The 11,973-nt window shown below is 33.3% G+C and overlaps 1 protein-coding gene across 1 annotated transcript; it reads right to left on the bottom strand.

Annotated features, from left to right (window-relative positions):
• Positions 1–7,238: 7,238 nt before the first annotated feature.
• On the bottom strand, positions 7,239–7,697 carry LOC130956860 (uncharacterized). Its single transcript, XM_057883816.1, has one exon. The coding sequence runs from the start codon at positions 7,695–7,697 to the stop codon at positions 7,239–7,241; it is 459 nt and encodes a 152-aa protein (XP_057739799.1).
• Between the last annotated feature and the right edge of the window lie 4,276 nt (positions 7,698–11,973).

Here is an 11,973-nt window from a genome sequence, read left to right as displayed (position 1 = left end):
TCGATTTGTATCAAATATATTTTTAACAGCTAAATTTTCAAAAAATTTAAGACATCTAAAAATAATACATGAAAATTATGCTTAATTTGTTTGTAACGAGGGATGTTTTTATGAAATTGTTAAATTTATCTTAAATTTTTTAAAAAATTAGCTGTCAAAAATATATTTAATGTAAAACGAAAATTTTTTAGATAAAATTAAAATAAAATAAAAATTAGATATATTTTTTAAATTTTTACTAAATTTTAAAGATAAAAAATATATTTATTCTTAAAGAAATGTCACAGAATATAGTATAACAACAACCTGTGAGATGATCGAAAATATAATTTTAAGTTAAAGTATGGTGTCATAGATAACATGTAATGATATATTTATAACTATATAAAAATTTTAAAAATTACAAAAATAAATGTAACTTTCCAGGAAAATATAATTTTAAAAGGGAAAAAATGTCACAACTCACAAAAGAGCTTGTACCGGCCACTTTAAATTTTGGAAAAACTACCAAAAAAATCCTTTTGTGAGAAATATATGTCATCCCAATTAAAAAAAAAAAACAATACACGTCGGCAAAAGAGCGAAAACCTTGTAATGCAAAGCGATCATTAATCTACAGCCCCTTTCATAAAGCCTCTCTAACTCTTTCGAATGATCCTTTTAGACCATTTTCAGTAGAGAACTCATTCCAGTCATTTATGGTTCATCCGTCATAAAAAAAAACTCTGCATTAGTTTTTGCGTCATAAACGGTAAATAGAAATTCAAAACATCTCTCTCTTCTCCATTAGAAGAAACTAACTTTAGTCTTTAGTCTCTATTGTGGTTCTACTTAATTAATTAATTAAAATAATTAAAATTAATATAATTACTATTTTTTATAATAATATTATTTAAATTTATAAATTTAAAATAACTTAGTATTATAAAATATTAAAATAAATAACTTAAATTTAGTTAGTATTTTAAATTTTACAAATAAAAATAAATAATCCAACTAAAAATTATTTTATAATAGATAAAAATTAAATTTATTTTTTATGTAAATAAATTTAATTAAGTATGATTCAATATAACAATATAAATAATATTTGATATTGATTTAATATAATTATTTATATTAATTTTGATTTAATATAAATAATTATTAATAAATTAATTATAATTTAATTATTTAATATATATCTAATATGTTTTTAATTTTTTTTATTAACTCACCACATGACATGATTTTATTAGCTGCTGTCAGCTTTGATCCACGTGAAAAATCTCCTATCCCTTTTCACTCCAATGGTAATTGAATCCCTATATGTCAGAAGAGGGACTCCATTTTTTAGCGTTGGAGTTGCTCTTAGCCCTGACTCATGCCATATATGGCACGTTTATTGTTCGCTTGTGACTATTTTCCCCATTTATTGCCGTTATTTTCAAAATTAATTATTTGAATGTCATCAGTTAAAATATATTACTAATATGCCATTATTTTTATATAATAAATCAATATTTTATTATGTGACAGTTTTTATATATAAATTTTAGATAAATTCTACTCAATCTTTTCTAAAATAAAAGGTAAGTTATCCTTTTATAACCTATCTTATTATTATTATTATTATTATTATTATTATTATTATTATTATTATTATTAGATAAAAACACCATTAAAAAAAATCTCAATTTTATCTCTTTCCAATATATGATTCGGAAAAAAAAAATAGATACAAATGCGAAAAAAATAGGATAGGGGACTCACGGTGGAGAGAGTGGCAGCACAGTGACGGATTGGGGTCGAGCTTGGCTGTTGAAGACGTGTGACGGGGAGGACGATCGACGCTGGTTCGAAGTCGCTGCAGAGATCATGTTGGACAGGGACGTCGCTCAAAACTTGCGTTGAGGCGTCGACAGTGACGTGTGAAACTAGTTTAAGGTGGCGAGGGGTTGGTCGGCGTTAGCGAGTATGCCTGTAGCTAGGTTGACGCAGCGTTGCCAAGGACGCGTGGAATGGAGTTCGCGAGGAGCAGCAACGGCACATGACCTCACGTCCGGTTGAAAAAGGAGAAGATGCAACGGCGCGATGTGATGGCAGGGGAACAGGAGCGGCGCGACACATGGGAAAAGAAGGTGCAGTAGCGATGCGGCGCGTGTAAGAAAAATCAAATAATTAGTTATTTATAAGTTATTATATTACATTAAGATCTTGTTTTTTTTTAAGAAAATTATTTTTGTTAATAAAAATAATTAAATAGAATTTTATTGTTATTATTAAAATTTAATTTGATTATGACTTATTCTATTAGTTTAAATTATTTATTAAAAATTATTTTAATAGATAAAATTTAAATTTATTATTATTATTATTATTATTATTATTATTATTATTATTATTATTATTATTATATTAATACTTCTTCCATTTAACTAACCAAAATCACTAAAAAGAAAAAGCTAAGGAAAATGGATTTGAGAACGTGACTTTTATGCATAAATGCACATATACAACATGACACTTCATTAGTTTCCTTCATTAAGTTTATATAATAATATAATCATCCTTCATTAAAGCCAAACGTGGCTTATGCCTCATTACATATATATATCAAAAAGTGACACCTAACCACCCTTCTTTGCCCAAATCATCATCAAATCCATTAAGCACATTCATTGTGCAATAACCGAGCTTGCATGTTATCCAAACAAAGGAGAGAGTGGCCGAATTTCATGGTGAAAATCGTGAGTTCCTTCTATTTTTTTTTTTGATTTTTTTTTTTTGATTCGTAACTCCAATTAAAATTTAATCCGGTAAAAATATTCGTATCTTTTTTTTTTATATGTTGGTGTTATTTTGGTCTGGTAGAAGTTGACAGTGACGTAGTTTCTCTTCCCCTTAAGTTTGACAAATTGAAGTCTAGAAGACACAGACGATTTCTGATGCTTTCCTTTTCAGCAACTCAGTAAAAAAGCTTTTCTGGAATTTTCGTTGATTTTGATTTTATACGGAAGTAGGAGATTTATTTTAAAATTAACTGTTTTAATTTACGAATGCCACTGAAATTTAGTGAGTAACTGCAAATAATTTATAAATGTCTCGTTTGACTAATTGATGAAAATTGATGAAATTGAGATTGTTAATGATTGTGAATATAATTAAATGTGATAAAATCGCGATTAATTTTGTGTTATTTGTGAAATTGATTGAATTTGGCGATGAAATTGGTTGAATTGTGGCTGTGAATAATGATTTAATTGTTTGAAAGTGACTAATTACTCGAATTTTTAGTTATGCTGATTTTTTGATTTAGTTGTGGAATTGAGATTTATTTGATGATGGTGGACATACATTGTTGCAAGCTTGTTAGAGAATTTATTGGTTACTAAACTGAACGGGTTAGGGTACCTTATTGTTCTGATCGCTGTTGAGAAAAAGATAAGTGAATTGTTCTGATCGCTGTTGAGAAAAAGATAACTGAATTGTGGAGATTGAGGTTTTATGAACAAAAAATAGATTGAGCTTGGATTTTAAAATTGATTTCTTAAAAATTGATTTCTTAACTATAACAATAATTTTGAGGATTTATAAATAATTTTAAAATTATTAAAAGTATATGGCTATAAAATATGTTAATTATTAAGAATTCTGCTGATTTGATCATTGTTGAGAAAAGGCCTGGTGATTTATTGAGAAAGAGAGAACCCGTAAGGGTGGCTAAACCCGAGTTTTAGGCGAAGTGCTGCCGAAATTTTTATAAAATTTGGGACTTTATTTGAAATGCTATTTTAAAAGATTTGTTTTGGACAGTTAAATTATTTGAGACTTATTTAGTTGGGAAAAGATTTATTCTATTTGGAATTCGATTTATTAAGAAAAGTATAATGTTTTAAATCCAACACTTTGAGGAGAGATTTTGTTTTAAGTTATGAAATGAATTCGGTTTGTTAAGAATAAGAAAGAAAAGGGATAAGAGAATGCGGCACGTGTATTAAGGAATGACTAAAAGGTCACGAGAGGGTGACAGAAAGTAAATAGTTGAGGTGCTGATGTGTGAATGATTGTGCGAGGATGCCCGTGTATATGGAATGGCTTCCAAGAGAAAGTGGCACATGCTTCAGCTGGAGAATCAGCGCCTGCAAGTACTTGCAGAGGTCATGTTTGGCATACTTCAGCTGAAGAATCAGCGCCTGCAAGAAGTAGAAACTTGCAGAGGTTGTGTTTGCTTATCTTGTTTATTTGTGATTATGTTGTTTGTCTTATTGCGACTTGGTGTGTATTGAATTGAATCCCTTACTTGTTCTATTGGTTTGTGGATGTATTGAGGTGATTAATAACTGTTGTTGTCTAAGAATTATTTAGGTGGCTAAGAGATAGTTGGTATGACAAGTTTTGTGACTGAAATCTGTTTTGAGTTTAGAAATTTAAAGAAAAGTAATTAATTATCTAAAGTAGAATTAAAAAGTATTTTCAAAGGTTTGATAAAAATAGTTTTATTAAGTAAAGTTAATTATTTGCATCTTAATCATTACTTTTACGGCATTCCCATTCCTTACTGAGAACGCATGGTCCCCAAAATCTTCCACCCTTTCAGTGACACAGGTTCGAAGACTCAGTATGAAGCTGCGAACGATTAATAGATTTACTTATGATTCTTGTCGCTTTTATAGAGTTCCCTCGCCATTGCTACTTTAGTTTCTATTTTATTTAGAGGGATAGGGATTGTTTCTGAGTTTCATTTGAATTCTTTTGTGTAATATTTATTACTATTACTAATTATGTGATTATTATTACTTGGTGTTCTTTAATGAATGATTTTGATTATTAACAAACAAGTTTTTTTTTGGAATTTTCTCAAAAACTGAAACGCGATATCGACGTAAATGCTCAATATTAAGTAGATAATAAAAGAAAACAGGTTAGTAACTCCTACTTTTGGTACGATCATGACATGCTAAAAGTTAGGGTGTTACAGCGCGTTGCTTCTTCAGATGGTGGCGGCGACAGCAGCGGTGAGGTGCGTTGGTGACGACGCAACAGGAAAGGGAGTGTGAAGTGACTGCGGTAAAAGGAGAAAAAGGTGGAAGGTGAAAGGGTAGGGTTATGGTGGATAAATGGGATGTGATGTTTTTTTGTTTTAGTGGGCCTGAGGTGTATTTACGTTGTTCACAACTTCTGTTGTCTACCTAGCAGAACTCTTTTCGTTAACAGCGAGCTGACGTGGATTATTAATGACACATGTCACTTCATAGTTTGGCCACATGTAATGATATGATGTCGGATCAAACAGTGACATGTGACATGCTATTGTGGATAGATGTGCCACGTGTCATAATACTATTCGATTATGTATCACAACATTAATGGTCCATATGTCATCCATTATGTCATTATTGTAGATGCATCAAATTGGTTCGTGACTTTGCATTAAGTGACTTATTTTAGTTCTTGAAATTAAATGTCATGCTCCAAATTAGTCCCTTCAATAATTTTTTTTCTTATGAATTCAAAATTCTCAATATTTTTGAATACACTAATTTTAATTATAATTTTTTTATATATTTTTTAAATACAAATAATTTTGATAAATATTTTTAAGATTTTAGTTTTAATCATACAAATTTTTTTCAATAATTTAATACTAATAGCTACGCCACTTGAAATAACTTGTTAACTTCTTATGCAATAAGGGAAGAAACTACATACTCACTTGAAATAAGATCATCAATCAAATGACTAAGTTATCATATCTTCCTATAAATATCTTTTTTTTTGAAAGAAAGGAGCTCAACACATTAAGTGGAGCATAAGTAATCAACAAGAAGACCAACATAAGCGATAAGAAATAAAAAAAGAGAATTGCCAGCACCACGAATGCTAAACTATATCCCTTGTCATCTTCGGCATTGCCATCAACAACAAAAGGGATCCACACTTAGAAACTCCTTATAGCTTGTAAAGGACACATGGATAATCTCGTCAACACCTTTTCCTTTATGCTAAAAAATTCGTCTATTCCTTTCTAGCCATATGTTCCAAATAATCGCACAGAAGCACACCATCCATCTTTTATGCATCTCCTTGCTACTGGATATCTCCCTCCAACTCAAGAAATGTTCCTTCAACGTCCCTGATACGCCCATTGCCTTCCAATAAATGATAGCCAAGCACACCAAACCTGCTGAGAAAAATCACAGCCAAAAAACAAATGGTGATCATATTCAACACCTTTGTTACATAGCACGGAAACAACATGTTCCTGGTTGATAACCCCAAATCGACTCAATCTCTCCTTTGTATTGATCTTCCCAGTCAAAACAAACCAGACAAACAGTTCGACTCTTGGCGGAAATAACCATTTCCAAATTGTCCTAGTAAAGCTCTAGCTTGTTATGTCCTCCGAAATTATTTCTGTCTGCAATACCTGCACAAAAGAGTTAGTAGAAAAGACTCCTTGTTTATCAAATTTTCATACAACTCTATCCTCTCGGCCATAAGTAAGTTTGACTAGTCTTAGTGCATCATGCATCTAGTTCACTAGATCCAACTCGCATTGGAATAACTCTCGTCTCCATTGGAAGTTCCATATCCACTCAACCCCATCCCAGAACCCACAGTCCCCTATAACGGATCCTCTTTGGTTTGAAACTGAGAAAAGCCTTGGAAACCTATCTTTTAGAGAACCTCCACATAACCATACATCCTCCCAGAAACGCATTCCTCTCCCATCACCAATCTCCATAGACAATCCAGTAATCATCTTCTGTCTTACTTGCTGATTTTTGAACTGTATCTGGCATATATCCTTCCAGGCCCCCCTTGACAGGTAAGATCTGGGAAGACAGTACCACCGCTGGATTCAGGTTATTACAAGAGCAAACCACCTTCTTCCACAGCAGACACTCCTCCTTTGAAAAGCGCCACCACTATTTAAATAAAAGGGCTGTGTTGCGCACCAAGGCATCCTCAACACCCAAACCACCAAACTTTTTGGGCGCCTGCACCACCTCTCACCTGACCAAGGCCATGCCATACTTACCACCCTCCTTGCTCCATAGAAATCTTCTCTGTAAAGAAATCAGTTTTTCTGCAACATCCTTTGGCATCTTATATAGACTCAAATAATATATAAGGAGGCTATTTAGCACAGATTTGATGAGCACCAACTTACTGGCTTTATTGAGAACCTTGACTTTCCATATGCTAAGTTTCTCCTCCACTTTGTCAATAATTGGCTTCCAAGTCTTCACCAATCATGGGTTAGCTCCTAGCGAAATCCCCAAGTATTTAACTGGGAGAGAGGCTTCCTTACAGTCTAGCACACTGCACATACGCTGCACCCACTGATCATCACAGTTAACAGGAATCAAACTAGATTTGTCAAAGTTAACACTTAACCCCGACATCAATTCAAAGCAGCGAAGGATCCTCCTGTAATTTTTAACGATCTCTTCCTCTGGAGGACAGAACAGAATAGTGTTATCTGCAAACTGAAAGTGCCATAGCTCAATGTGATCTCTACCAACCAGCAATGGAGATATGTGCCCGTTCCTAAATGCCTCCTCAAACATCCTATGTAGGACATCCATGACAAGTACAAATAGAAATGGAGAAAGTGGGTCACTTTGTCGTAGGCCCCTTTCCATCTTAAACGGCTTAGATGGCGAACTGTTTATCAATACTAACATAGAGCTTGTACTGACACACTCCATGACCCACCCCCTCCATCTTCGCCCAAACCCCATCTTCTGTAGAACAAGATCCACAAAGCTCCACTTGACTCTATCATATGCTTTCTGAAAAGTCTAACTTTATTATCACCGCTTCCTTCTTTCTCAGTTTTATCCATTGAACTGTTTCGCAAGCAATAAGAGCCCCGTCATGAATCTTTCGCCCCTTGACAAAAGCACTCTGTGTCTCACCTACTAGCCCTAACATTATTGCTCGCATTCTCCTAACTAGCATCTTCGATATGACTTTATACACACATCCAACTATGCTAATCGGCTTGAGATCCTTGATTTCCTTTGCCCCAGTGAATTTAGGTGCCAGCGTCACCCATGTGAGATTGGCATTCGCCGGTAGCCTAGAAGACTGAAAAAAGTCCAACACCGCTGTCGTGAACTCAGGACCAATTTCATTCCAACACTTCTTTATGAAGTTCATGTTGTAACCATCACTTTTGGGAGCCTTAGAGGATTCACAATCCCAAACTGCCTCTCTATCCTCCTCAGAAGTCGGTTGCACCTCCAAAGCCAAAGCATCCTCTTCACTGATCATTTCCACCAGATCGTCTCTGAACCTTACCATTGGAGACTCCTCCTGATGATATAACTCCCTGTAGAAGTGTCTAATTTCAATCTTAATCCTAGCTTGATTCCTTATCAATCTTCCATTAATGACCAGTGCATCAATCCTGTTATTCCTCCTTCTCGCCAAAGCTAAATTGTGGAAGTACCTCGTGTTCTTATCTATGTCTCTCGCATGTCTAGATCGCGACATCTGCTTCCAAAGTATTTCTTTTCTCACATACCATTTCGCACAGCAAGCCACCAACGCTTTTCTTCTTGCCTCTACAGTTCCATCATAGACCCCATCACTCACCATGTCATCAACCTTCTTAATCTCTTCTTCAAACTTCTTAATTTTCTTGTCCATGTCACCAAACTTGTCTTTATGCCATCTTTTCTGAGGGACTGTCAAAGCCTTCAATTTATCTGTGAACTGCACCTGTCCTAGTCCTCTCCATTCCTCCTTTACTATCCTCAAGAATCCTTCATGCGTAAACCATGAGTCAAGACTTTTGAACGGCCTCGGTCCATCTCTAATCTGCTTATCTTCCAATATGAGAGGACAGTGGTCAGACAAACCCCTTGAGCCCCCTCGTAATCGAGTCTCTGAAAACTCCTCAAAGCATTCCATGCTAACCAGGACCCTGTCAATGCGACTACAGGATCGACCTATGAACGATGTAAACTTTCGGTCAGAAATTGGCAAGTCCACCAGACCCATGTCATGTATTCAACTCTTGAAATCTTCCGCCGACAAGGTTAGTCTATCAGTGCCATGTCTTTCTTCCACCTGTACAATCTCGTTAAAGTCCCCCATGAAACAACAGGGAACCTGACATAAACCAGCAATGTAACTCAGCTCTTCCCACATAACAAGCTTCTCATCTCTAGCAAGGGCACCATAGACCAATATAACATCACAATTAAATTATTCTTCAGCATAACCCCTTCAACACACAACCATCTCTCACTTTTATAAGAATTTCTGATTTTAAAAAACTCCTTATCACATATTAGCAGCAACCCACCAGACGCACCAACAGACTCAGCATAGTCCCACCCCGCACAGCCATTACCCTAAATTTTTGAAACATCAAAACTAGTCACTACCAGACCTAGCATGTTTAATCTACATTTTCGCTTTAGTTCCTTTACCATCCTCAGTTTTCCATCACCCCTCAATCCCCTAACATTCCAAGAACTTAAGATCATTTTAAAGAAATATTGCACACCTCTTTTTGAGTTTTGGGTCTGCTTCGTCTAGCTTTTGCCTTCTGCTTCGCCAATCCATCCCAACAAATTTAGGTATTTCTTAACTCAATTCTCACATAAATTAACTTAAACTCTTGCTGACTTAGGCATCGAAGTCCCTTATAGGTACTTCCAACTACCGTCTTAGAGTTCACATGAAGGTACTTCAAGCATCTTACCAGTGGCGGAGCCACATAGTAGAAAAGGGGGGTTAGGCACTTAATTTTAATTTTTTACATGTAAATTATATGTAAATTCTAGTTTAACATTTCTTAAAATTTTATTTTAGTCTTATTTTATTTTATAAATATTTTTAACCCCCTTCTAATATTTCATCGAGCTCCGCCCCTGACTCTTATTATCATCTTCGACCTCTTTCATTTAGCTCATTTACACACAACTAGTTTAAAGTACGCCTCGTAACAATGATTATATGATTGGTTTAAAAAACATAATTTTTTAAGTTAAAAAAAGTATATTTTAATTCTTGATTTCTTGTTAAAAACACACATTTTTTTTACGAAAATAAAAAAAATGTATTTAAGCAATCATATATATATATATATATATTACAAAATTTATTAATGTTAAATTATTGTAAAAAAAAATAAATAATTAAAACTAAAATCTTAAAAATACTTTAGAAAAGTACTTGTATTTAAATGACATGTGAAAAAATAGAATTAAAATTAGTGTATCTAAAGATATTGAGAATTTTGAATTAAAAAAAACTGGTGAAGGGACTAATTTGGTACATGATATTCAATTTTAGGGACTAAAATAAATCACTTAATATAAAGTCAGGGACCAACATGGTGCATCAATAACGTGACATAGTAGATAACATGTGGACAATAATGTTGCACATGTGGCATACGCTAACAAATGGCCAAATAGTATTTTGGCACGTGGCACACCTGGCCACGCCAGCATGTCATGTGTCACTAATGGTCCACGTCATCAAGCCACATCAGCATGCCGTTAATGAAAAATGAATCAGGAACTAACATGATGCACTTTTACTAATTTTAGAGATGTAATTAGTACACTTAAAATTTCAAAAAATCTCAAGAACTATATTGAAGCTTAACTCTAACGATGTATAACTTTTTCTCCAAAATTTTTGTGGGGACAGGTGCCATCTCTCCTCTACACATAGACTGCTTTTGTTTCCAAAATCATAAATTGGAACTGAGATATAAAACTAAAATTTTAGTTTTGAAATACAAAATTTTAATTTTTTTAATATCTTCAAAAAGTAGAGACGCAAAGAACTAAAATTTTTTAAGATGAATACTGAAATTTTAATAACATTTTTTTCTCAAAAGACCATTATTTAACTTTTCAAACTCTAAGGGCTTGCTTGGACGCAATTTTCTGAAAATATCTTTTTCAAAAGATCTTTTACAAAAGTAAAAGTGATTTATGTTTGGATATCTCATGTAAAACAATCTTTTCATCTATCAATTATATTTGGGTAAAATAAGATAAAAGTATTTTTTTGTTCATTTTTTAGATGAAAAACATCTTTTAAAAAAAGATGTAAATTGTAACTTCTCAAATTTTTTTTTTAATTTTTCTATTGCTACACTAAATCTACCCCTCAATTTTCATATTTATCTTAAACTAAATATAATATTGAGATATAACTCAATTTAATATATTTTATACCAAATACAATATAATTTATATCTCGGAGTCTCTTCTCCCAATCTCAATCTTTCATTATCATCTCCTTTCCAAACATAGCTTTAAATATTTCTGAAGACACAGCAAATGGAAACTAAAACTTTAGTTACATTTTTTTTTAAAAATACGGAAAGAAGAAGCGACGACATGGAAAGTCATCGCTGCCACCGTCAGCGTCGTGGTTGTGGTGTAAAGAGAGAGAACAAAAATTGAAGGAGAAGAAGAAAATTTGGGCTGAGAAAGGAATGAAGGGTTAGAAGAAGATGATGAAGGAAAAGAAAAGGCGACAATGTGTGGAGCTGCTGCCTCCGTCACCACAGTTGTTGCTCTTTCTATTACACCTCCATTACCTTTTTTCTTTTCTTTTTCTTTTTTAGATTCCAAAAGCTTCAAATTTTTTTCTATTTTAAATTTTCTTTGAATTTGACTTACTGGTATCAATTATTATTTGAGATTTATGAGATTGATGCACAACCTCTAAGTGGGCACATAGAAATTGTGTTTCTATAATCTAATTGTTAGGAAAATTTTCACACTCGTTCATATCCCATCAATCAAAGATCCGAAATTTAACCTCTTGAAATTGTTGGGTGCTCGTTATTGTTGTGAAAAGATAATTCAATTGTTGTTTTTAGTGGTGTTTATAAAGACAGTGATGATAGTGGTGCTATTGTTCAAGACTTTAAAAGAAGATAGTGATAATACGATTGGATTAGTTGAAGAGGGGTAGAAATAGGGGTAGAAATAGATCATATCA

This window comes from Arachis stenosperma, chromosome 10 (assembly GCF_014773155.1).
Source record: "Arachis stenosperma cultivar V10309 chromosome 10, arast.V10309.gnm1.PFL2, whole genome shotgun sequence".
Lineage (NCBI taxonomy): Eukaryota > Viridiplantae > Streptophyta > Magnoliopsida > Fabales > Fabaceae > Arachis > Arachis stenosperma.
This window is presented reverse-complemented; position numbering and strand designations above follow the sequence as displayed.

What these genes read in the sequence shown, in the direction of transcription:
- LOC130956860 (XM_057883816.1), bottom strand. Translation starts at nt 7,697, where the DNA reads ATGGAGTGTGTCAGTACAAGCTCTATGTTAGTATTGATAAACAGTTCG.